The 25,643-nt window shown below is 53.8% G+C and overlaps 2 protein-coding genes across 5 annotated transcripts in view; one reads left to right on the top strand and one right to left on the bottom strand.

Annotated features, from left to right (window-relative positions):
- The window catches only part of Top2a (DNA topoisomerase II alpha), a 323,275-nt gene that overhangs the window by 245,791 nt on the left and 51,841 nt on the right, over positions 1-25,643 (bottom strand). The window lies entirely within an intron of this gene.
- Rara (retinoic acid receptor alpha) overlaps positions 1-25,643 on the top strand; it is a 44,353-nt gene that overhangs the window by 12,979 nt on the left and 5,731 nt on the right. For 2 of the 4 annotated variants that reach the window (XM_021724202.3, XM_005321817.3), the window contains exons 2-4: positions 8,513-9,058; positions 22,829-22,977; positions 24,164-24,305. In XM_021724202.3, coding sequence (XP_021579877.1) covers positions 8,881-9,058; positions 22,829-22,977; positions 24,164-24,305 — 469 coding nt within the window. In that variant the 5' untranslated portion in view covers positions 8,513-8,880. Of the gene's footprint in view, positions 1-8,183; positions 8,277-8,512; positions 9,059-16,993; positions 17,705-22,828; positions 22,978-24,163; positions 24,306-25,643 lie in introns of those variants that run through there. The other 2 variants (XM_021724203.3, XM_005321819.4) reach the window with 2 other exon arrangements.

The following is a 25,643-nucleotide window of genomic DNA, read 5'->3' as shown; positions in this document are numbered from 1 at the left end:
GCTGCAAAATGACAGGTGGAATTTCTGCAGCTAGGCAACCTTCCCACCCAGCCCCCAACTGGATAAGTCTTTCCTTTCTGGCCTGAACAAGGAAAGCCTGCCCACTACCTCCCCAAGTGTCAAGATGATCTTAGGGTTGATGCCCAATGACTCCCATCCCCGTCACTGACTGCTGAGCCGGGATGCCCTCCTTCAAGTTTTCAGAGCTCTGCTGCTTTAGGGATTGTGTGTGTGTGTGTGTGTGTGTGTGTGTGTGTGTGTGTGTGTGTGTGTTGGGGGATGGCTGGGGGTGGTTCTCTGTTAATGTTTTAATTGCATAAAAACTGGGAGCTCAGCTCTGGACCAGTGGGGAGTCTGGGTCTGGCTGGCCGCCCAGTTTGGGCTAAATATAGTCTGGGACATCTGCAGAGAAGAGGAGGGGGGTGGAGGGAGGTTCCATTCCCCCCACCTCCAGCCAAGGTGCCCTCGTCTGGGCAGGCACCTTGGAGCAGGGAGGGGGATTCCTCAGCACAAAAGGCAGAGGAGAGGTAGCAGGGGCTAGGCACAGTTGGAACCGTACCTACCTGGAGACTAGTAGATACCTGAGATGAACCCAGAGGCTCATTAAAGGACCTGAATCGGGTGTGCCTGCTGGATCCTCCCCACCCCCCAACACCCCCCCATAGCTGCCTGAGGTCAGGTTGTCTCTATATGTCACTGCGCCCATCCAGCGTTGTGTCACAGTGACCCATTCACTGTGTGCCTGTGTGTACACACCTACCTTGGAGTGGCTTATATCTAGCCCCTCCCCCTGAAGCCTCTGTCCCCTGGGTCCTACTGCAGGTCCCCAGCCCTCCTTTCCTCTGTCCCTTGCCCCACAGCGAAAGCTTCAGTCCAGGAATCGAGACTTGAGAAGGGGAAACTGCGGTGGGGAGTTCTCTGATCTCCAGTCACGGCAGGAAGTGGAGAGGAGGGGGACCGAGGGGGGAACAGTGAGTGGCAGGCAAGGAGGGAGGGCCCTGTCAACCCTGCACTGACTGACCGTGCATATGGTGATGGAGGATGGCAACCCTCCCAGCGGTGCTCCCTTTCCCTCCAGCTCCAGGTGGAGGAAACTTGAGGGACAGCTGATTCCCCAGGGGCTGTGAACAATCTTTGTCACCCCCCCAACAGTGAGAAAAAAAATGTCTTCCTGTCACGTGGCTGTCACTTCCTGTCCCACTGTGGTTCCCTGGGTGTTTGTTGTTGGTTGTCATGGTGATGGCTGCCGTAGGCACTACCCCTGGTTCTTGTGGGGAGAAAGCTGCCCCTCCCCTCAAAGCCCACAGTTGGGAGGGGGACTTGGGGGGCCTGACTAGGGGGCCTTTTCAGGCTGAGTGTGTGTGGTCTCTGATGCCCTAGGTCCCCCAGGGCCCCCCAGACTTTTGTCTGTGGGAAGGAGTCACAGCCACCTACTCAGACTGAGTGTTGGGGAGATTGTGACCGCATCTGGCTGTGCTTGACTGTGGCTGTGACTGTGCATCTGACTGATTTGGTGGCCCCATCCCTTCTAACCCTCTGCTTCCTAAGATCCCAGTTCACGAAGCCCCTGCCTTCCCTATTTCCCTCATACAGTTTGGGAGCCCTCTCTCATCTTGTGTTTTGATGGACACCACCTTCCCCAGGGAGTTTCTGTAGCTTCTTGGGATCCAGACTGGAGTGTGGAGGGACTCTGGGCAGGGTCCCCTGTGTGTTTTGGGGGTGGGAATGGATCTGTAGACTGTGCTTTCTCCTACACAGAAACAGTACCAGCTTCTCCCTTATCCTGCACCCTTGTTCTTTAGGGAAGGCCATGAGCTCTGTGACCAGATTTCCCCACCCACTGTGGGCTTCCCTGATCAGCTGGGGACAAGAGATTCCCCTTAGTTTTAGCCCCAACTGAGTGGTTGGGTGTGGAGTAGGAAGTTCCTGGGGGGTCGATGGGTGTGGGGTATGGGGCGGGGCACAGTCTGACTCAGGCCTAGTCTGGGGTCAGAGCCAAAAGGATATCCTGAGGTAGGAAGGGGGCTGTTCCTGGCTTCCCTGCAGCTTAGATCCCCAGGGAAGGATGCTGGGAGTGGGCTGGTAGCATCTAGTCCTGTTGGCAGTTTGCCCTAGGATTCAGAATATGGCAGGCTCAGGGTTGGGGCCCACATGAGACCATGAGTGGGTGAGTGCTATAGCCTGTTCCCCTATTTGCTGTTCTGTCCCATTTCTCTGTGAGCCCTCTGCTCCCCAGTGCTTCCTGCTTGGTGTATTGCCCGGAGGCGGGGGACAGGGGCAGCTGCCAAGGTGAGGGTGGGGAAAGCCCCATGCCAGGCTGGGTGTGATGATGGTGGTTTCCAAACTGGGGGGTCCCCTTAGTGCCCCTCTGGTCCCCCACCAGACAGAGGTGCCTTTGTGTGGTCCATACACTCCTGTGGTCTGGCAGTAGCCTCAGCAGGCTCATCTCTTCCTCTTCCTGTTTTCTTCCTTCCCCATTTGGTCCCTCTCCCTGAATCCTGGGTTGCCCCCTGCCCTTTCACCTACTCTATGCTTCAAAGGAAGACCTAGTGGGGGGTCTTCAGCTCTGGTTCTGGGTGGGCATCGCAGCTACCCTGGGCTTTAGAGGTCCTTAGCATGGCTCCAGAGGGCTCTCAGGTGCCATCCTTGGGGGTACCTGGCAGATATCCCCACTTCTTCCTCCTAGAACCTGACCTGTCCTGGGCTTGGGTTTCTGCCTAGATTCAGTCACTGCTGACATTGTGGGGACTGGGAGCCAGGCAGCTCTGTGGACGTGGGGCAGGACTTGGGGCTGGACTTGGGGCTGTGTGGAGTACAAATTGCAGGGACAACCATTCTTCTGGAATAAAGTGCTGTCTTGAGGCAGTGGGCAGTGGGAGGCCCCAGCAGCACTACTGCTATCCCCTGATGTCTGTGAGGATGTGCTCAGGGCCTGGACATACTGGTGCAGGTTTTCAAGCCAGTCCTAGCTACAGAGAAGCTGGGATTCTGGGAGGCTGGTAGTGAAGAGGTACCCTCCACCTGTACTAGCCTCCCCCAGGTGATCCTTCTCAAGCCCTCCTCAGGTGTTCTCTTTGAAAATGAGGCTGGGCTTGTCTTGGAGGAAGAGTGAGAGCCATGGCTAGAGCGGCCTCTTGCAAAAAGGAAAAAGGGAATAGTGGTCATCACGCTCCCCAGCCCGGTCTGCAGATGGAGAAGAGTGGGGGAGGGGAGAGGTTGTGGCTTTGTGTGTGTGAATGTGTTTTCCTGGAAAGTTTATAAATAGTTCCAGCCCACTGTTCTAGTTTGAAATGTGCCCTGTCCCGCCCTGCTTGGCCAGCTCGGCCAGCTCAGCCAGCTCCTGGCAGAGTAGGGGGTCCAGAGGAGGCAGGGCTTTGTTTCTGCCAGAGCTGGAGTCCCTCCCACCCAAGTTGAGCTTGAGCTCTGGGTGTCATTTGCATATGATTCATTAACTGTCTAGAATGCTTAGGAAACCCCCTGTCTCCCCTTCTTATAAACTCCTCAATCCTTGCCTCTTTCTCTCAGTCCCTCCGGAGGGGACTGCTTGACTTCTATTCCTGGGCAACTGTTGTTTCAGGGAGCCAGGGGAACAGAGAGGAGAGAATGAATGAAGAAGAAGGCAGGCTGGGCCCAGCTGAGCTTGGGGATCCCTGGCTCCATTCCCCTGAGGATAGGGGAGGAAATGGTCTATTTCTCTTCCCCTTCTTCCCTCCCCAAATCCAGAGATTTCCCTTTTTTGGTTTGTGAAATTCAAGAAGGGAATTTGGGAAAGGGTTGTGGTCAGGCCTCCACCCACACCCCTAATATCTGTCTCCCACATCCCTCTCCTCTGTCTGGGGGAAGCAGACCCTGGAAAATGGGTAATGTTTCCTCCCTGCCCTGTCCACAGAGGCGAGCAGGAGATGACCAGACTGCTGAGGCCCTGGGTGATAGTGAAAGGCTCAGGGAGGGAGGGCCTAGGTGCCCAGTTCTCCCCCTGCACCAGGCTTCTGCTAGGTGCTTTCCAGGGCTTCATCTCTTAAATCCCACAACCAGCTGTTGAGGTAGGCAGTTCATAGGCTAGAAAACAGATGCTTAGAGAGGTTAAGTGACTTGCCTAAGGTCGCCCAGAGTGGCAGAGCTGAGATTTGACCTCTGTTTTTTTCCTGTCATTTTTATGGTTCAGTCAACTCTTACCTTTTTCCTCTAGTGTGTATGACTCTAGGGTGTGATCCTGGCACCTTTTAGAGGTGAAAGAGGCCCCAGCAAACAGGGGCACATGGCTAGTGATAGGCATTCTCACCCCCACCCTTTTCTGTTGGGCTCAGTATATTGGAGTTGTGGGTCTGTGGTTTTCTCTCTCTCTAGGGAGGGTGTCGTGGGCAGTGGAGGTGGCTGGCATAGTGTGGGGGTTGGATGTGGGTAGTTTGTTTTCCCTCTCTTTGGTGCTGGTTTCGATTCTCTGATGGGGCCTTCTCTACCCCTGTTTACAGGGTGCTGGGGCCCAGGCCCCTCCATTAGGGTCATGGCTCCTAAGGGACTTCTGAGGCGGGGCCTGTGCCCTTTCAATCCCATCCACCATCATCCCTGTCCTTGCCCATCCCTGTTCCTTGGTTAGCCTGGCCCTTGGCCCATTTCTATGACCTTTGCCCCCTCATTTGGTTCTGGGTCCTCCCTCCCCAGGGAGCTGAGCAGCTTTGTACTGAAGTCTGCTGCAGGCTGAGCTGGGTTAGGCTATTGGAGGTTCTGGTAGGGGGCAGGGAAGGACTTTCAAGCCTGTCCCTGGGGTGTTTGTCTGGAGGGGGAACCTTGAAACCTGATCCACTTTCAAAGTCTTCAGGATCAGAATTGAGGTGTTCATTCTAAGGTGACTGTAGTTACCTCTTTTCTGGGAGCAAGGCTGAGCTCCAGAAAGTGCCCAGCTGGGCTCCAAGCAGTCCAGGCTGGGTGTCTCCCAAACCCGCAAAGCCTGGGGTCTAGAATGAATGGCTTTCTGGGCCTCAGCCTTGGCTCAGGAGGTCTCACTTTAGGTCAGCTGCTCCCTGGGCTTCACCTCTAGGGAGGCAGGCTCTGGATGTGAATCCATTTAGTCTGGATCCTGGTTGTGCATGAGGAGGCGATGTACATGGGCTCGGCTCACAGGGAGGACTTTGGAGCATTTCTTGGCAGAAGAGGTAGACAGAAAGGCCAACTGGGCTGTGTGAGGGCCAGGGAATATGCACTTTGGGAAACTGGGACTATGGTTGTGTGTCTTCTGGGAGTGTGTTCAGGGGCCCATACAAATTCTGAACTGTGTTCACTACATGGTGGAGCCCAGGTGTGAGATGGTATCTCAAGGTTCCCTCTCCTCACGTACATGCCTGCGCACACAGGGGTTGCAAGCATGCTCTTGCCCACCTTCATGCTTTCTATAGACCTACATGGTGTGAGTTTCTGCAAGTGCATGGTGTATGTGTGTGAGGGTCCAACTATAGACACTTATGAGGTTTGGCCAGCCCCTCCTTTGCTTGCCTGGCTCCCCCAGCTCAAGTTCCCTTTGTATGGGGCCCCACTGGAATAGGGGGTAGGGGGGTAGGGTGGCAGCTGGTAGCTGGTCCAGTGGGTGGGGCCCCTTTTCCTCTGACTTTGCTTTTTCTGCCTGGGAGGGAATCAGCAGGGCCTGGGAAGGGAAGAGGGCACCTCATTCTGGAGTGAGGGTGAAGAGAGAGGCCTTGTGCTTGTCATAATAAGTAACAGTAAAAAAATCACAGTCATTAACAAAATCCAGATTTTACTCCAGAGGCAGCTGCTTCCTTCTTAGCCAGTACCTGTTCCTTCCTTTAATCTCTCCATCAGTCTGACACAGGCTGGCTGGCTGGTCCAGCTGGGCTCAGAAGTCTTGGCCTCTTCCATAGTGGCCTTGGCAGAAAATCCCCCATCCCAGTCCTGGTCTCCAGCCAAATGCTGGCCATGTACGTGTCCTCTGGTTTCTGGGTTTGAGCCTAGGGTTTGGAGCTTGGAACCTGGTATAACCTAAGCTCAGTGGGTGAGGATGGAGGATGTTAGAAAGGGTAAGTCCTTATTTTGGGTCTCTGTAGCCCTTTTTCTTTTCTTTTAACAGCTTTATTGAGACGTAATTCACAAACCATAAAATTCACCCATTAAAGTATATAATTCAGTGGCTCTAGTTTATTCACATGGTTGTGCAACTGCCACAACACTTTTTTAAAAATATTTTTTAGTTGTAGAGGGACACAATAGTTACTTATTTATTTACTTATGTTTGTTTGGTGCTGAGGATTGAACCTAATGCCTCACACTTGCAAGCAGGCACTCTGCCACTGAGCCGCAATTCCAGCCCCACAGTCACTTTTATGGCATTTTGTTTCTTTCTTTTTCTTTCTTTCTTTTTTTTTTTTGGTACTGGGGATTGAACCCAGGAGTGCTTTACTCCTGAGCTATATCCCTAGCCCCTTTTTTAAATTTGATATGGGATCTGGCTAAGTTGCTGATGCTGTCCTCCAACTTGTGATCCTCCTGCTTCAGCCTCACAAGTCATTGAGATTACAGGCATGTACCACCAAGCCCTGAACCTTAATAACATTTTTTTTAATATTTATTTTTTTTAGTTTTAGGTGGGTACAATATCTTTATTTTTATGTGGTACTGAGTATTAAACCCAATGCCTCATGCACAGTAGGCAAGCACTCTACCACTGAGCCACAACTCCAGCGCTTTAATAGCACTTTTATCACTCCAAAAAGAGCCCCTGTACCCATCAGCAGTTACTTCCCATTTCTTTCATATCCACACCCTGGTAACCACAAGTCTACTTTCTGTCTGCATAGCTTTGTCACTCCTGGATATTTCATATAAATTGAATCATACAATAGATAGTCTTTTGTAATTATCATGTTGTTTTCAAGGTTTACCCAGGTTATAGTGTGTGTTAGTACTTCATTTCTTTTTTTGGCAGAATAGTAGTCTCCTGTGGATAGTTGACATTTTATTTATCCATTTATCAGCTGATGGACATTTGAGTTGGTTCTACTTTTTGGCTATTATGAACAATGCTGCTTTGAACATTTATGTACAAGTCTTTTTGTGGACTTATATCTCTTGGGTAGATACATAGGAGTGGATTTGGTGGGTCATATGCTACCTGTGTTTAACCTTTTGAGGTATTACCAACGCAGCTATACTATTTACATTCCCACCAGCCTTGTATGAGGATTCCAATTTCTCCATATCCTCAACTAGTTATTTTCTGTCTTCTTTATTAGAGCCATCCTGTGATGTGTGCATACCTTGCATACCTTTCTTCTTCTTTTTTTTTTTTTTTTGGTGCTGAGGATTAAACCCAGGGCCTTGTGCACGCAAGGGAAGCACTCTACCAATTGATCTATATCCCCAGCCCATCCTTTATTATTCTTGAGATAGTATCTGGTGGAAGAGGAAGGGAAAGAAGCAAGACTGGGTAGAGTTTCTTGTGATTGATTGGCTGTGATTTATTTTTACACACATATACACTATATATATATATATATATATATATATACATTTCATATATATAGTTTGTTATTTGTAACCCATAATCCAAATGAATTTAAAATATCGTTGTGGATCTGTTTCTCATTTTTCTTCTCTCTGTTTTGTGCTACCTGTCTCACTGTCATAGAATCTCTGGGTTCACCACTGCCTATCTACTCCTTGTGTATCCTCTGCTCCCAGCTGTTGAAACAGGGTGTGGATCTGTGTACACACTGCTAAAGGGGTCATCTAGCCTTTTATCTTTGGCCTACCTCCCACCCCATTCCTCGGTGTGTTGCTTCTGCAGACAAAAGTGTTGTGGTGAACTCTGAGATCAACCTCTCTTGCCCCTTCTTTGCTGGAGGTGGGAGACTTTCCACCCTGGGCAGTCCTGGCCCTCTTGACACATTGCCCACCCCCGCACACTCCCGACCATCCATGCTCTTAGGCATTGGAAGTGATACCTAGGGGTCTTTGATTTCCATTTTCTCCTCTGTGTGTATGTAAATGAGCCTCGTCCCTAGGCGTGTGGGACCAACCCATCTGGGGTGCTGGGAATTAGATTTGGGGTGGGAAGTGATATAAGAGGGGCCTCTTGGCTAAGGAGTCATTTTTCTGAGAAGTGCCAATGCTTTAGGGAAGCGGCTTTTTCTCCACTCCTCCCCCAATGCACATTCTTTGCATCTTGACCTCAGGTAACCCACACTGAGGAAGGAGAGCCAGCTGCCTGCCTCTGCTGCATTGATATTTTGGAGTGGCACTGTAGACCCTTTCCCTGAGGATTCTGGGTGAGAGGCCCTCTGATACTCTGGGCTATGTCCCCAGCCTGGCTCTGCTATCCTGCCACCCCCAGCAGTGCCTGGGCCCTGCTCCCAGGCTGGCTTTGCCAGCCAGGCATGGTGCCAGCTGTCTGCTCAGCTGGTGCCACAGGAAAATCTCCGGTCACCCAGGTTAGGGAGCTCCACGGGGAATCCCATGTGCCTTTTCCTCAGTGCCCACTCACCTGTCTTTTCTCCTTTTGCAGCACCACAGGACATGGCCCCCCCAACTGCCTAGCTGGGGTCCATCTAGGAGTGGCATCTCTTTTGGTGCCCTGAAGGCCAGCTCTGAAACCTTCCCAGGAAAGTGACAGCTCACAGAACTGCTTCGCCAAAGGACCAACTCTTGGGATATTCCTCAACCCACCTGGCCCCCCAGCTAGGGTGGGGGCTCCAGAAGACTGAGATTGGTTTGTTGACGTTGGACAGCAGCTCCAGGACAGAAGAGGGGGGTGGGCTGACCACCCAAACCCCCTCTGGGCCCAGGCCCCATGCCTCGAGGAGGGGCAGCCTGAAGCCCGCCACAGCTCCCTGCCAGACTATCTGCCTGCCCTTCTGACTGTGGTCGCTTGGCATGGCCAGCAACAGCAGCTCCTGCCCAACACCTGGGGGTGGGCACCTCAATGGGTACCCAGTGCCTCCCTATGCCTTCTTCTTCCCTCCTATGCTGGGTGGACTCTCCCCACCAGGCCCTCTGACCACTCTCCAGCACCAGCTTCCAGTTAGTGGATACAGCACACCATCCCCAGCCAGTAAGTCTGGGTGTCGGGGGAGGCTTTGTGGGAGGGAAATGTGGAGGGCAGCAGGCTCAGGGCTTGGGCTCTTGGCACATCTATTCTGCTGGGAGCGTAATGAGTGGCAAGGTCTTTTCCAGACCAGTGGGATTATGGTGTGGGGAGCTCAAGGATGAAAGTCCCACTGCCTGTAGGCTTGTTTGCAGTGTTTGACATTGAGGGTGGCAGAGAGATGAACCATGCTGTTCCCAGCTCCGTGGAATCCCTTGTGCCCCTCTCCTGTGCTCTGCCATTGAGGGCCTTTATAAATAGTTCCAAGGACTGGACACAGAGGCTGGAGGTGAATAAACAAACCTCTCAACATTTGATGGAAATGGCAGCTCTATGGAGAGCTAGAGAGTTGTCCCTCACCTACGTGCCCCCATCCACTACTCTGAGGGAAAGGGCTTCTAAGTAAAGGCAGGTGGCTAGAGCCCTCTGCTCTACCCCACTAGCACCCCCCACTAGCACCCCGTTTCTTTTTGTGGGAGAGTGAGAGAGGGACTGGCAGTTGAGCCTGGCGGACAGGGTTAAGTATCCCAGGAGAGGGCGCTCAGATTGGACTCTGGCTTAGACACATGCATGGTCTTGGCAGGGCCTGTGTTTTCTGCCTCCACCCTTTGCCGTGATGGTCACCCATTGGCTGGGTGGGGGTCTCAGTACTCTTCCCTGGCTGGCCAAGCCAGGTAGTGGGAGGTGGCGGCAGCTATGGCCAGCTGGCAGAGTCCAGGCCTGAGGCCTGCCAGGCCGCTTACAGTAACTCTGGCCCCCAGGGCCCAGCTGGGCGCCAGGCCAGGGTTGGGGAGGAGGGAGCCAGGCCTGGCCTGGGGCAGGAGTGGGTGGAAGCAGCAGAACAGGCCATGGACGGCTGGCTGGCTGGTCAGCTGCTGACCTGGGAAATGTGTCCCACCTCTCCTGGCTGTCAGGGACTGAACACCCTGCCCTGGGTACCCACAGCCCCTCCCACAGCTATTGGCGAGCTGCCTGGCACCACTGCCCTATGTTCCTGGCTGGGCTGGGTTAGTGTCCCCTTCTCGATGTGGGGGAAGAACTCTCTCCCCGGAGCCAGGGAGTCTCTTTGTCCCTGGGGCAGGCCCTGGCTGGGCACCTCACTGCCCACACAGGCCGTCGGCCCACTGCCACCATTGCTTCCTGGATCGCCTCCTCTGGCTCCACCACAGCCCCCTCCCTCCAGGCCCCACCAGCCACCAGGAATAGGGACTCTATATCTGTGCTCCTCTAAAAGTTCCCTGTACTTTGTGCCCTGGGCTAGGGGACAGACAGGTGCTGCCTCAGTTTCTTTTTGCTAACCCTTTCTGAAAGCTTCATCTTCTGTTTCTGCTCCTTCTTCTGTTTACCTCATATAGGAGGGTGAGGCAGATGGAGTCTGGGAACCCCAATTCTGGTCTGGTCTTTTAGTTTGTGTTGGTGACAGGAGAAGGACAGCCTCTGGGGTTCAGGGTTGCTGGGAATTGGGTGGGTGCATCTATGTGGAATATTTGCTACATTTGAAGGGAGCAGGATTAATAGTCCAATCTCAGGTCATTGCAGCTGGAAGAACATCCGCTTCTTGTCATGGTGGGATTTTTAAGGAGTAAAGGAGTTGGGATCCTGCAACCTGGTGCCTGTGGATAGCTTTTCCTTCCCCAGGTGATGGGAACATAGCCCTACCTGGGGCCTATATTCACTGGAGAGTTGGAGGTGGGGGCTAGAGCCTGGTCCTTGTCCTTGCCCATTCTCTGCCAGACAGAGCAAATGCTTTGCCCTCCCCTGTGTTGCAAGCTTCTTCCTCTTTCTTAGAGGTGGGTGGGGAGGGATTCCTACCCTGGTAACCTTCTACCCCCAGGGTGGGGTACCCACATTTCGGGCAAATGTGGCCTTCTTTGGCTTTCTCCACCCAAGTTAAGCAATGCCCCCTTCCTGTCCCCTCCTCTGTGAGCCTGTTAGTTTCCCAGCTCCTCCCCCACTCCTAGTAAACAACAACAATTTCTCTTCCTATTTAGACCCCAGCTTCTGAGCTTCCTTTTCTGAGATCAGAGGCATGGCTTTGGGTTTGAAGGCATCTCTTTCCTTCTCCTGTAGGGGTGGAGGAGCCTGGTGATCAGAGCTCTTCAGCTCTGGGTAGGGAAGCAGGACTGATAAAGATGTCACATGTCTGTCTTGGAGATGGAGGCAGCTTTGCTTGCCCCTTGGGGCTGACGATGGGATCAGGCTGTTCTGGAAGAGATGAGATTGGTGGCCTTCCATTCCTGAAGGGAGCAATGATGTACTCTGGTCCTCTGAGGAAAACTCACTGAGGATGCTGCCTTTTCTTGTTCCCCACTGAGCAAAGGTGTTGGGACGGTTCCTCCAACCCCTTTCAGCTCTCTACCCAGGTGGGGTGGAGGCAGCACCTTAGGTGTTCTGGGTGTGCCCTTCAGAAACCAAGTGGCCTGTGGAAAGACAGAACTCCTCTCTGGTTCACTGCAGGGAAAGGTGGGCATTATCCTAATGCCTGCTGTATCCTCCCAGGGAGCCAGGTGGGAGGCCCCCAAGAGAGTATGAGACCTTCCTCTCCCCTTTGTGCTTGGCCTCTGAGGACTGGTGTTTACTGTGGAGGTTTGGGCTGCTGTGTGTATTATGGAGGGTTTTAGGGGTGAAAGTCAAGGTTGAGTTTTTGTGTTAAGAAGGAAATTAAGGGGCTGAGGATATAGCTCAGTTGGTAGAGTGCTTGCCTTTCATGCACAAGGCCATGGGTTCAATCCCCAGCACCAAAAAACAAACAAGAAGGGAATTAATGGCTAGTGTGTATTTGGTGAGAGAGTTCCAGAGTTGAGTGTGTTTTGGGAGAATCAAATCCAGTGCTCCAGAGGGGGTGTTGCTTGTTTATATATATTGTTTATATGCCAGGGCTCAGGGCGGGACATGATTTATGGCATAGCTTGTGTGCTTAAGGGGGAAGTGATCTTTCTACTGTTGTGTTTGGGAGGAGAGGGTCTCTCTTTCTTATGCTTGTGTCATGGCTCTGCTCAGCTGAAAGGGAGAACTAATCTTCCTTTTTTGTTGCTTACCCTGGGAATTCCATGGGCCAAGGGGTCTGACTGGGGGCCATGGAGTGGGCATTGGAGCTCGCCGGTCAAAACTTGGACATACTATGTGTGATTACCTCTCAGAACATGTTTCCTCATTTATAAAACAGGGATATTACCAGAACCTACCTCAGAGGACTGAGTTAGGCAAGATTGTCAAGGTATTGTATTCAGCTGTGTGTGGCACATGACCCTATGCCATTGGACCTTCGTTGTTTGTAGGTGGGAGCTGGAGAGAAAAGGAGGCTGTGGGTCAGGAACTTTATCTGGGTTTTACAAATCTTAATCCCTACAATCTTGGGAGAGGGAACTTACTCCCATTTACACAAGTTAAAACTTAAGGTATGGCAGAACCCAATCAGGAGGACTGTAAAGCGGGGCTGTTTCCCACCATCCAGATAGGCAGGTGTGGGGAGACACTTCCTGGGTGGAGAGCCTGGAGGGAATTCTGTGCCAATGTTGACACTCCCTCCTGTTGTCCTATGGCTGAGGCCCAGTCTCTGCTTTAGCTTTCCTGTCCCACCCCCACCCCAGGGGGGTGCAAGGAAGGCACCAAGCCACACCCCCTCTTCTCTGTTTTGGATTCTGAAGGCTGGAGGAAAGGGGAGATAAGATGCCAGCCGATCTCCATCCTGTCCTGGAAGTTGTGGCTACAATCTGTTCACACCCATCCCCACCTCCAGTCTGCCCGCTGCAGCCCACAAGAGTTTGCAGAGCTCAGTGGGTACCCTCCCCCCATCTTCAGACAGACACTGAAGGAACAGCATGTAAAAGCCACAGTTCCTATTATTCTTATTTTGTTTCAATTTGTGGGGTGGGTGCAGGGAAGTTCAAAGCAGTCAACAGAGGAGCCAGGGATGGGAGCCTGAAAGCGTGGCTCCAGATTTTCCATCTAGGAGTTTGCTGTGTGTCCACAGAGACTGGGGAGTGTCCTCAGGGTTTGGGTAAGCCTGGACCTGAGGCACAGTGGAGGGGGCTATGCCTTCCTCTTTTCTACTTCCTCTCCTTTGCAGTCTGTGCACCCTCCCTCCCTTCTTCCCACTCTCAGATCAGGGGGAGGGGATGCTGCCTAGCAATGCCTTTTCTGGGGGTCCAAAATGCAGAGTCAACTGAGAGCCCTTGGGAAAGGGAGTTGTCTGAATGAAAATGGGATCCTTCACCTTTAATCTTCCAGCATGGATAAAGCACAGGCTCTCTCAGTGCAGGTCCCTTCATGGAATGGCAGTAGAGGCTCGTGGAAGGAAGCCTCTCTTTCTCTTAGGGGAGTCAGGTTCTGAGGCATTGTGTCCACCTCATGCCAAGGGATATGTGCCCATGTGGATGTGCTAGTACAGGACCTCACAGCCCTGTGAGGGGTAGTATCTGTGGAAAGAGGAAGTGGTACCTTCTCCAAGTCATGCTGGGGTGGTACCTTCTTCTCCTCCATGGCCAGGATAGACTGGAGGTCATTCAGCTCTGGCTATATCAAATAGAGGTCTTCCTCTTCCTGAAGATGACCTGACACCCCTCTACCCTTATCTTCCCCCAAGGGCAGAAGTCCTAAAATATAGTTCTTCCTGTGTGGCCTTGGGCAGGTCACCTAACCTCTCTCTGAGTCTGTTTTGTCCTTCTTGAAGAAAGACTCCTAGTTTGTCCCTGGCTGGACTAGTTGCTGTGAGGCCACAATGACCCACTTGCTGGTGATAGCTTCTGTGAGTTTCAAATGCCTTCAAGAACAGTGATAACAAGGGGCAGGGTGGAGCTGGGCATTGTCTTAGGAGATGGCCACCCTGTATTCAGATCTGGCATCAGGCCTCATGATCTGTTTAATGTCCCCTCTAGTTGAAGGTGGGGACAGAAGGGAAGACACACTGCTTAGCACAAGTGGGAGCTGGTTCAGCCCACTCTTGCTCTGGGTTTGCTAAGCACAAAGCCCTGGAGGAGCTAGAGCTGGGAGAATGAAGCAGAGGAGGATGGGGTCCAAGCTTCCACACCCTGCTGTTGGCCAGAGCCTTCCTTTTCTCCTCTTCTCCTACTGCCCCAGGATACTGTGTTCTGCCTTGACCTGCTGCATGACCTTGCAGTTGCCCAGAACAGGCACTTCGCCCCAGCTTTTCTTTTCTAGCTCTGGAAATCCTATCCATCCTTCAAGGAACATCTTGAATGCTGCCTCTTCCCCAGAATCTTCACAGATGTTCTCCTTTCCTTGCCACCCTCTCCCTCCCTCCCTCCTTTGAATGCCTGTGGCTCCTTAGTTTTTTCTTTCTTACAACACTCATCTCTTTACCAGTTACTTCTTCCTTTCCTACAGTGAGCTATAATCATTTGGGAGATCTTGCCCTGACCACAAGGGACAGTGTCAGATCCCTTACCACTTTGCAGCTGTGAGCATAGAGCCTAGCACATAACTGGTGCCAAAGAGCTACATCATTGGACGGAAAGATACCAAGGGCACAGAAGTACTCTGTCCTCTTCTCCAGCAGCCTCATTCACTGCCAAGACTTGCATACCTATCCCAGCCCCCAGTATTCCTTCTGCAACCTTGACCTTCAGTGCTGAGCCCCAAACCCATCTATCTGCCCAGTAGCAGAAGGACTTCTCTATAGTGCTGTCTCAGGAACTTAGCTATTGTGTAAGCTATACCAGATACCCTTTCCCACTCCACCCCACCCCCATTGGTTCTTCCTTTAAAATATCTTGTGAATTCACCTTTCTCTGTCCCTCACCACTGCCAGTTTCTTATGCTAAGCTACCTTTGCCTTAGCCTGGACTCCTGCAGTAGCTTCTAAATGGTCATTCTTGCCATCCTTTTTTAATCCATTCTTTTTGGTGGTGCCAGGGATTGAACCCAGGGCCTTGTGCATGCTGGGCAGGCACTTTACCAACCCCACTCTAATTCATTCTTCACATAGTATGAATTTCTTCAGGTCTTGCTTCTTTGCTTGTAATCTTTTTATGACTTCTTGCATTTAGGATAAAATCCAAAAGCCTTATTGAAATCTACATAGTCTGGTCTTAGCCCACTTTCCAGCCTGGTCTGATGCCTCTTTTTCCTCTTGAATTTCATCTGCATCCATCCTGTCTTCTGTCAGTTCCTTGAATGAATCATCAACTTCTTTACCTCCAGGACCTTTGCACAGGCTCTTTTATTGGAACTGTACTCCTTCCTGCTCTTTCCCTGATTTCTGAATTTCTAAAATGTCTCTGCTTTGAATTTTCCCTTGACCTTGACACCTTTCTTTCAGAGCACACTATACTTGTGACATAATACTCCCTCTCTCTCTCTCTCTCTCTCTCTCTCTCTCTCTCTATATATATATATATATATATACACACACACACACACACACACACATATATACATACACACAGATATGTACATATAATGTTTTCATATTACACATTAGTAGATGTTACTCCAGAAGGTCTTCAGGATATCCACTTTATAAAAGACACTTAGAAAATACAGTTCATATTGAGTTGCTTTGGTGGAAGCATGTGCTCTGGTGACAGAAACTTGCATCTTTACTCATTATATTAGTAGTGTGATCTTGCAGGACTCATCTACTCTTGCTGAGCTTTCAGTTTCTTTTCTTGGTGGTATTGGGGATCGAACCAGTCTCATGCAGCTAGGAAATGCTCTACCATTAAGCCACATCTCCAACCCAAACTGTTTATTTTTAAAGCCTCTTGCAGTTGCTGTGAGAATTAAGTGACAACATATGTAAAGCACCTGGCTTCTAGAAGAATAACCTTCTGTTTTATGTAAATTCATCTCCTTTTTACAGAGCAGGGTAATGGGATACTCCTCCTCCAGGGGCATCCCCTTTTTCTAAGGACCTACCCAACCAAGGTCCTTCTTTCAAAGAAACAGACATCCTAGGCATCCTGAGGGCTTCCGGGAGGAAGTGGTCAGCTGGAAGACACCAGACCCTCCTTTTATCTCTCCAGGGCTGGACCATTTGGCTGTGAATCCTAGTTCCCTAGCTGGGAGACACCCTGGGCGGGGCTTTGCTCACCGGAAGCACGCAGAGTGGAGAGGAGAACCCCCTCTGCTTGTGTTTATGCCAACAGTACTGCGCTGCCGCGTTGGGTTCCGGCGGGCGTACTGGTGGCCCGAGTCACACATGATGTCACAGACAGTGACACAAGCCGGGTGTCTCATTCAGACACAGTACCCAAGTTGCACAATGTCACAACCGGGACACTAGGCACGCTGCGTTCGTGGCTCTAATGCTTGGCCACAGGCACCACGGCCCAGCCCCACCTTCGGCCGTTCTCTGCGTGTCTGGGAGAGCTGGCCCGGTCGGGCCGGGCAGGGGACCGGCGGGCGAACCCTGCGGGTGATGTCACGGGCAGCGGTGGGTGGGTCACTTGGAGGTGAGGCGCCGCTAGGCGAGTTCATCGAGAGTTCAGCCGCATTGCATTAGGCAAATGAGGCCGGGGCTGGGTGGGGGTGTGTGTTAAGGGGAGGACACGGGGACCACCCCACCTCCCCGGTCTCCGCAGCGCCTGCCCGGGGATTGACCAAAGCTGGGTGGGGGGGAGGCTGGGAGCCGGAACTGGGATGGGTGAGACGCCCGCCCCTCTTCCGCCCGCACCCCTCCTTTCCCGTACCCTGCCTCCGTCTGTACTCGGTGTACTCCTCCTTTGGTTCGTTTTTCTCTTCCTTCCCCTCTTCTTCCCCTTCGAGGATCTCCCCACTCGCTCTTCACTGTCTCCCTGTGTTTCGTCATCTACAGTCAGACCCGCCCCAAAAGGGTTAAGCCAGGGGCGGTGCCTGATCGGGGCGGGGCAGAGGAGAGGGGGTGGGACCGGAGGGAGGGGGCTGTCGGCCGGGGGCGGGGGCTGGGGGGGCCGCGGCGCACACTCGGGAGACCCATCTAGCCGCCCGCGGCCCGGCCTGGCGGAGGCGGGGCCGCTCGGGGTTCCCACCCCCACCCGGAATCCTCGCCCGGGAGAAGCCCGGGAGTCCCGGAGCGTTGGAGGAAGTGCTCGGAGACCCCCCCACCCCGCCTACTCCTTACCGAACCCGCCTCCCGCCTGCGGACTTGGGGAGCCGTCAGACTCTTCCTAGGACACGGGAGACTTGAGATGGGAGCCCCCTCGAGGTGAAGCCGCCGAGTTCCCTGGCCTCCACTGAGCGTCCCCTCCCAGGGACCCCAGTCTGCACACGCAACTTCCCGCTTTCCACCTGGGACTGGTGGAGGGACTGGTGGAGAGACCGGCGGACTTAGACGTTGGCACTTAAGGACAAGGGCGCCCCCGCTGCCCGGCTGCCCGGGTCGCCAGTCGGGGCAAGGGGACGTATTCCTTGTCCCCGGCCTCTGCTCGGATGGCGCGGCCCGCTGAGTGAGGGGGCGGCACGCAGGACTTCCCCACCTGGACCTCTTGTTTTCAAGGGGGAAGATGTACGAGAGTGTGGAAGTGGGGGGGCTTGCCCCCACCCCTAACCCCTTCCTAGTGGTGGATTTTTATAACCAGAATCGAGCCTGTTTGCTCCCGGAGAAGGGGCTCCCCGCCCCGGGTCCCTACTCCACTCCGCTCCGGACTCCGCTTTGGAATGGCTCAAACCACTGTATGTACCGGCCTCCGCTCTGCTATTGTAGGAGGTGTGGGTGGCGGTGGGGCTTCCACTTCTCCCCGGGATGCGCCTGGGCGCGGTAGGGGTCTTGTCCCTCCCTTCACTTTCCCTTATCTCACTTCCACTTGAGTGCCCTGGCTGGACAATTGTCCCCAGTAACCCTGGGGTGCTGTTTCTGTTATAACCGGGATGAGGAACTTTGAGGGTTCCTCCTTTCAAAGAAGCATTCATTCACCTCTCTTGCACTTCTTCCAGGGGACTTGAAGCCCAGCCTCTTGCCCCCAGTTTATATCTTCTTGTTTGGAATCCCATAGTTTACCAGCAGGCTGGAGGGTGGGATAAAGGTGCTCCTGTGAGCTTGTCTGATCCCAGGGGGAGGGGCTATCTCCCCAGATCCCACCCCTGCTAAAGCCAGGGGGAGAACCCCCTCCCATGCACATCTGCTGACCCTAGCCCCCACTCTTGTGTCATTAGAGTGAGTATCAGGAGAGTGCTCCGTCTTTGGTGCTTCCAGTGGGGTGTGGCAGAAGGGGCAACTTCACCAAATCCTAGTCTACTGTCCTGACCCAACCCTTAGGTAGGGACCAATCTTAGGGAGGGGTATCTGGTTCATCTGGAGGTGTCTTCGTCCCAGACACTGGCTAGCATCGCAAAGGATTCTTTCTCCAGGAATGGAATGAAGAGGCTGCTCTGTTGGGAATAATCCTTCTTCCTCTAGTCCTAATCTGGGTTGAGTTTGTCTTTGTGGGTCTGGGGCTGTTCTGGAAATGAGGAGTATATTATTCTCTCCTAACCCGACTGGCCACCAAATCCTTTTGTTAGTCTAGGAAATAGGGCCAGGTGTCTTTTGCTGTCCCTAAGAGGGGCACTGATGAGAACCCTGATGTCCTGGCAGTTGAGTACCTTCTCCAGTCAGGGTTTAGGCTGGAGAGGGAGGGGTTTGTGTATGCCAGGGTGAACACCTGGGTGTATTCATGCCCATCTGTGAGGTGGGCAAGAACAGGCGCTTGGGGGGTTATTGTTAGGTGACTCAGATTTCTTACCCTATCCATCTGTACTCAGCTCTTCCCAGGAGGTTCTCCCACCTTCTTAGACCTGCTGCCACTCTCTTGCCTGCCAGGGAGGAATGGAGGGGGTCTCTGGGGATCTGGCAGATTAGAAAGATTAAATGGCAAAGGACTTACCCACCCACCCGTAGCCCCTCTTGCTTCAGGAAGAGACCTGAAGTGGACAGATAGCCCACCTCTGCCCTCCCAGAGACTCCTCTACACCAGTCTTTCCTATTGTCCTGCCCCCTGACCTTTGCCTCTGGGGCTGAATCAGCTGTGAGGCTGCAGACCAGGAGGGAGGGGTGAGTGATAACCATTGGCTTTGGAAAAAGGGAGGTGAAAGAAGTGACATTAGAACCCTTTCCATTATCCCAGCAGTGGAGGAAAAAGTCCCCTCTTTACATGCACACCCTCCACAGGGATAACTGGGGCAGGGCTGCCAGGCCCACCCCTTTCACTGCCTTCTCTAGAGCACTGGGGATCTGGGAAACTGAGCCCTTGGGCTTCAGCCCCTGTCTCTTCCTTAGACCATGGGGACAGCTCAGCTCTACCTGGCCCAGAACTAGAAGGGAGGAGGTTTGCAGAGTCCTACATGTGGCCAGTTTGGTGAGGCTGCTTCCCTCAACCACTGGATATGAGGAAGTGGAGACCTGCTTCATACTCAGCCTGGAGTGGGTTTGAGCTAGAGGCCTGGGTTCCAGTTCCCCTAGTCAGCGTGGGGTGTGTATATGGCAGCCATGGGGTATGAGTTTGCTCTGAGGCATGGAGGAAGAACCTGGAGTTGTGGTGGCCACTAGACCCTGTCTAGAGTGCATAGGACCAATGTCACCCCTTGGTATGGTGAGGCTCTCTGGGGACTGGAGTCATTTTCCAGCCCCCCATGGAGAATTCTCCACTCACCCCTTGCCTCCACCAAGGGTAGAAAAGAGCAGGTTTGTGTGGGAGGAGACCTACTGGATCCTGCAGGGACCTGGAGACCTTGCCTCCCTCTCCGCAGCCCCCTTTTCTGTGCCCTAGACAAGGGGTGCATTGGATGTGGCGCCCCATCTGTCCCCCACCAATCTCTGCAGCTCACGCCTCCGCCCCGCTCCCAGACGTCCAAGAATGTGAAGCACGTGGATGCCCGTAGTGGGGGAGGGGAGAGATGCTTATCGAGCGGCCCGCTGGGCTCAGGGCTTTCTTTCCCTGGTTGGCTGGCTGTGCTACACCCAGAGCCACCCCCACCCTCTTCCCCGGTGTAGGCCCGGCAGTTGAGAGAGGGTCCTTTGCCCCCTCCCCAATTCTCCCCAGGGTTTGTGGAAGGGAGCTGTGGAGGAGAGGGCGCCAGCTGGATTGGGAGGGGAGCCGCTGGCCAGGGGCCCGGCTGATTTCCTGCTGATCTCCTCCAGGAAACCGGCCCCTTGCGCGAGCCTGCGAAAGGCTCAGGGGCGTGGGGACTCCGAGTGCTCTGCGCGCCCGCCCAGGAGGGGGAACTGGGGAGGGGCACCCTGGCAGCAGTGGCGGGAGGGGACGCCGGGCTTCCTGGGCCGGTTCCAGCCCTCTACTGGGCGCTGGAACTTTGAGCTGAGAAGGTGTGGTCCTTCTTCTGCTTTAGTCCTGATTCAGGAAGAGGAGAGATTTGTGGGCTGGGGCCTCTCGAAGGGAGGCCTGCAGGGAGGGGCCAGGGTAGTCCCTCCTGGGTGGTATCTTTCCCCCTCCCTCTAGTGTGCAGAATTATAGCTGTGCTCTAATTCGTGCAGAAGCAGAGGGAGCCTGGAGTCCCCACACCTCTGCCTTGTCCCTCCTGCCTTGCTGGTTGGAAGCCTGGGGAGGTGGGGACTGTGCCCCAGGCTCTGGGTTCAAAGGGCAGAGCAGGAAACCTGGAGCTGGGTTATCTGGGTGACAGGTGGGGATATGTTGGGGTGGGGGTGTAGCTAGACTGTATTGCAGCCTAAAAGGTAGCCAACCAAGCTGCTGTGGGATGGCTGAAAGGGGCTTCACCCAGCCCAAACTGTAGCCCCAGCCCTGGGTAAATTGTAAAAAGCACATTTTTTTCAGCTCTGTAAACAACCCCTGGACTTTGCCTTAGCTTCAAATGTCTATGAGCCTTTGCCCCTCTGGTGTGTCCCTGACTGGCTGCTCCTCATCCTGGTATCCTGTGCCTTTCTCTGCTCCTCCTTCCTATCTGTACCCCAGAGCTCCCTTAGTTCTCTCCTCCTCCAGTCTGGTTCATTTTAGAGGGCGGGCTTAGGGCAAAGGATGGGTTAGAAGGGGAGGGGAGGTCAAAGCTTTCTTCCCCTGCCTGTTGGAATGCTGACCGGGATTCTAGGCCACAGCCCCCCCCCCCACCTCCTTGTCCTTGATGCCCCCCCCCCAGTCCGGATTGTCTATTGTTACTGCTTTTACATCTTGGAAAAAGTTAGCACAACAAAGGGCTCCTTTGTTGCTCACCCCTCTGCCTCCTGGCCTCACCCAGGCCCCCCAAACCCCCCCCCCAGCAGCTGTTCGTTGGCTTCCCTGCCTGTCTGATTTGCTTGTCTGGCTTGGGGAGAATGAGATGGGGGGAAAAACAGGCCAGGACAGTTTGGTGTTGGGGTGAAGAGCAGAAGGCTGGGGGTGTAGGCATAGGTAGTCCCTTCACTGCAGGTTGCTCTCTGGGCAGGAAGGAGAACATGGGCTACAGCAGTACTGGTCAGCTGGGCTGACCAGCAAAGTGGTGCCCAGGCCTTACTAAGAGCCAGGAAAGCCTGCCAAGGTGGTTGGCCTGGTTCCCTGTCATCAACTGCCAGGCATCCCCTGGTATGTTTGCAGGTAAAGGGGGAGGGTGCTGCAGCCCCCTTGTCCCCACATGTCCTTTCTCTGTTCCTGGACTTTGGGGCCATAGGACTCATGTCTGTAAGGTACTTGGGCCAGGAGCTGGGGGTACTTTAAATGCCAGTTTCTTATATGCTAGAGTGTAGAGTGGAGCTTGATTGGGGTGTGTGCAGAAACATGTCCCTAGGGAAGCATCCTTACTCATCTTTGGCCCCAAAGAAGTGGATGTGGCAGGCCTCAGGAGGATGCTGGATGGCCCCTTGGGGATCCAGGATTACCTCTGTTGTAGTTCTTATCCAGCACGCTGCATCCCCAGTTGCCCAGGCTCTAGACATAGACATCCCCCACCCAGGCCAATCCTGTTTGGCCTGGGGTGATGGGCATGGAGCCAGGCACTAGGGAGATTTGGCCAGTGGGGGCTGCGCATGCTGGCTGGGTCACCCCTCCTGGCTGCCCTCTTGGAGCCGAATAACAGAAGGAGAGGGGGTAGTAACCCGGACATAGTATTGAGGCCAGACAGACAGAGCATTGATGGGAACAGGCCCCCTTTGTCATGATGCTTCCCCCCAGACATCGGGCACCCAGAGTGATGGGTTCCTGGGGCCATAGGGACTCTTTTCCTGTCTTCAAGGGATCTCCCTAAATATCTCTAGGAGGCCTAGCTTGCTCTTTGTGATATTTGTGATTCTTCTTTGCACACCCTGCCTTGAGTCCCTGGCCAGGGGATTGTTTGGGTGGAGGAGGGGCTGTGGTTGCTGGCAGAAGGGGTGGAGGGGGGAGCGGAAGCTGAGGGGGCTGAGGGAGTGGCCGTCTTTGAATATCCTGTTGACCCCAGTTTCCTCTGCCCCCAGCTTATGTCCTCTTCTCTCCCTCCCTCATCAGGCCTTAACTCCTTCCTACCTCTGGGGAAACCAAGCCAATATGCCTGGAGCCCTCAGCTTTGGAACTGGGCTGATTCCTGCTCCCCACCCCACAAGCATAGCCATACACACACATACACACGCACACACACACACACACACACACACAATTTATAATCTGATCTTTCTGGTGTCAGAGGTGGGTCCTGGAAAAGTAGTCAGGAGTGATGGGGGAAATAGAGGTGTCATGGCAGCCTCCTTCCTCAGGGGAAGGCTGAGAGTGCCAGCTTTCCTGAGACTGTCCCTGCCCCAGGCTTTGAATCCTGCTGCAATGGTGAGCATAGGCTCCTGGATGGGACCAGGAGGCAGGGTGGGGCAAGGTCTCTAACTGCTCTCTGCTCTCTTCTCTCTTCTAGCCATTGAGACCCAGAGCAGCAGTTCCGAAGAGATAGTGCCCAGCCCTCCCTCACCACCCCCTCTGCCTCGCATCTACAAGCCTTGCTTTGTCTGTCAAGACAAATCCTCAGGCTACCACTATGGGGTCAGCGCCTGTGAGGGCTGCAAGGTGAGTTTAAGGAGTCATGGGGAAGGGCAGTCTTGATTAGATAAATGGGATGTCCCCAAAGATGTTGCTCTTGAGACTTGATAGCAGCAGTGGAGGCGTAGGGGACACCTGCAGTAGATCCTCCTCCTTGATGCCAGGGCTCCCTGAAACCAGTGGTGCCCTCCTGCCTGAGCTGCTTTCCCCAAATCCATCCTCCTGCTGGCAGGGCAAACATTGTTCTGCCACCGCTGCCCAGGTTGCCATGGTGAGCTGGCTGCCGACAGGCTCTTGGCTGGGGACCCAGGAGGCCTGCCCTCGGCGGCCCTGTCTGAATCTCACCATGGCAGCCGGGCAGAAGGCATTTGGGAGCAGGCACCCTGCCTTGGCCTCCCCTTTAGGAACCCAGTCTGTGGTGTGGGCTCCTCATGTCTGGCTGGCCCCACCCATACCTTAGACTCCAGGTTAGATGTAGCTGTACCTTCCCAGCAGCTCCTCTCCCTGTGAGTCTCGTACTGGGTTCTTCTTCCAGAAGTAGGGCTTACAAACTGCACAGCTTCGGGGCTGTGTTTGACTCTGGGTCACAGCCTAGAGTAGTTGTCCCCAGGTGTGAGACTCAGGTCAACAGCAAAGCCAGGCCTCAGACTGTGTGTGTCGTCTTCTCCTGTCTGATTGGTCCTGGCTTCTTCCTACCTAGTCTGTCTGTCTGTCTATCTGGGTGAACATGTGTATCGGTCTGGTTAGTGAGCCTGTCTCGCTGTCTTCTCCCAAGTCTGTGTGATTATGAGTGTGTACTTCTCTTCTCATCTTCTTGGCTTCTTCCTTCTTCTCATCTCTTTTTGTGTTCTGAGTGCTGGGCTGTGGGTTCCAAATCTCTGCCTCTTTCCCATCCAGGCCCATGTGTTCCTATTCCTGACTCATCAGCAGCCTTGAGGTCCTGTCCCCTCAAGGGAGGAGTCGTTTATGTGGGTGTAGGTTGGGAGAAGACTCCTGCCCACGCTGCAGGATTGAGGCGGGTCCTGGGATTCTCCTGAGGAGTCTCCTTCTCCTAGGTGAATCATCTACCCCCCTTTTCTGGCCTGCTCAAGGCTCAATGGGCAAAGGCTTGGGGGCAGCAGCTGCTGGCAGTCTTTCCCAAACTGAGACTCCATGCTGGGCACTGCTCCCACTGAGGGTGTGGATGACCTGACTCCTTGCCCTCCATACCCAGGGCTTCTTCCGCCGCAGTATCCAGAAGAACATGGTGTACACGTGTCACCGGGACAAGAACTGCATCATCAACAAGGTGACCCGGAACCGCTGCCAGTACTGCCGGCTGCAGAAGTGCTTCGAAGTGGGCATGTCCAAGGAGTGTGAGTGCCACAGGGCTAGGGGCCAAGCCCCACCCCAGGTGGGGCCAAGGTGCTCTTGAAGGCCAGTGGAGCAGGGCCGTGTGGATGTGTGTGCACATGCGTAGACATGCATGCTATGGCATGCAGGCTCGTGGTTAAGAATGGTTTGTGTATAGCTGCAAGGGTCTGTTTGTGGTGCCAGCTGGCTGTGGGTCCAAGTGTGGGTCAGTGCTCAAGCCCAGTGTGCATATAACTATTCCATTTGCACATCCGACTGTGGTATTTGTACATTCGCGCATGTGTATCTGCTCCCAGGATAGCTTTCTCCCAGGCCCTGCTTGGTGTTAGGGTGGGGCTCAGAGGCATACCTGATTATGCATTTTTGGGAGGGCCCGAACTCTGGGAGGTTCTAGGTTGGTATTTCTGTATGGAGTGGGAGCTGGTACAAGGATCCGAAGCCATTGTCTAGGTAAGCCTGGGACCTGGAGTTGGAAGAGAATTAGAGCTTCTCAGATCCCAAAGGAACAGGGGTTTCCAGTTTGGGCTCAGCTGAGGCCCAAAGGAGGGAGGGAGGGGAAGGCTGGACAGGGAGACCCTCTTGTGTTGAATCATGGGTGTTGCCGTGGTGACCGGTGATTGATGATGTCAGAGATAAATGACGCTGACAGACGCCTCCTTGTCTGCGTGGCCGTTGCTATGGAGCTTGAGCCTTGGGGGATGGAGTGGGGGAGGGAGCCGCAGGACCCCCTAGCCCTTTGTGGGGAGGGTAGTGAGGAGGGAAGTGGAGTGGGGGTTAAGGGATGAGGTGGTTCTGACTGATGCACCAGGAGCCCTAGACAGGAACAGAGGGGACCTGGAGTATCCTGCCATCTCCTGCCTCAGGAGGCTGGGCGTGCTTGGTTTTGAGCTTAGGAAGTGGTGCTCCCTGCTGTAGAGTGGGTGACAACTTGGGACCTGCAAGCCTGAGACCATCGCAGAAGGGCTATCACCTCCTCCTCCCTCTGGCCACCTTCTGCTCTTTTCACTTTTTCACTGCTGAAGGACCAGTATGGGGACCCCCTCTCCCTCCCACTGACAGCTCCCCGTCGCTCCCTCCTTCCCCTCTCCCGGCTGCTCTGTGCCCCGGAGCTGAGCAGCTGCCATTTCAATAGAATTAAAGCTTCCGAATGATAAACGTCTTGTCACAGCTGCAATTTTCTCTTCCCAAATTATCCCCCCACTCTCCCTCTCCCTCTCCCTCCTCTCCCCTGCACTTTATTGAATTTGCAGAATCGACATGAGTGATCTCCAAATTATGCCAGCTCCCCCTACTGCTGCCCCCTTCCTGGGCCCCCACCCCCACCCTCTCTTCCTCCCTCG

The sequence above is a fragment of the Ictidomys tridecemlineatus genome, chromosome 3 (assembly GCF_052094955.1).
Source record: "Ictidomys tridecemlineatus isolate mIctTri1 chromosome 3, mIctTri1.hap1, whole genome shotgun sequence".
NCBI lineage: Eukaryota > Metazoa > Chordata > Mammalia > Rodentia > Sciuridae > Ictidomys > Ictidomys tridecemlineatus.
Note: the sequence above shows the minus strand (reverse complement) of the source record. Positions and strands in the feature narration are given on the sequence as shown.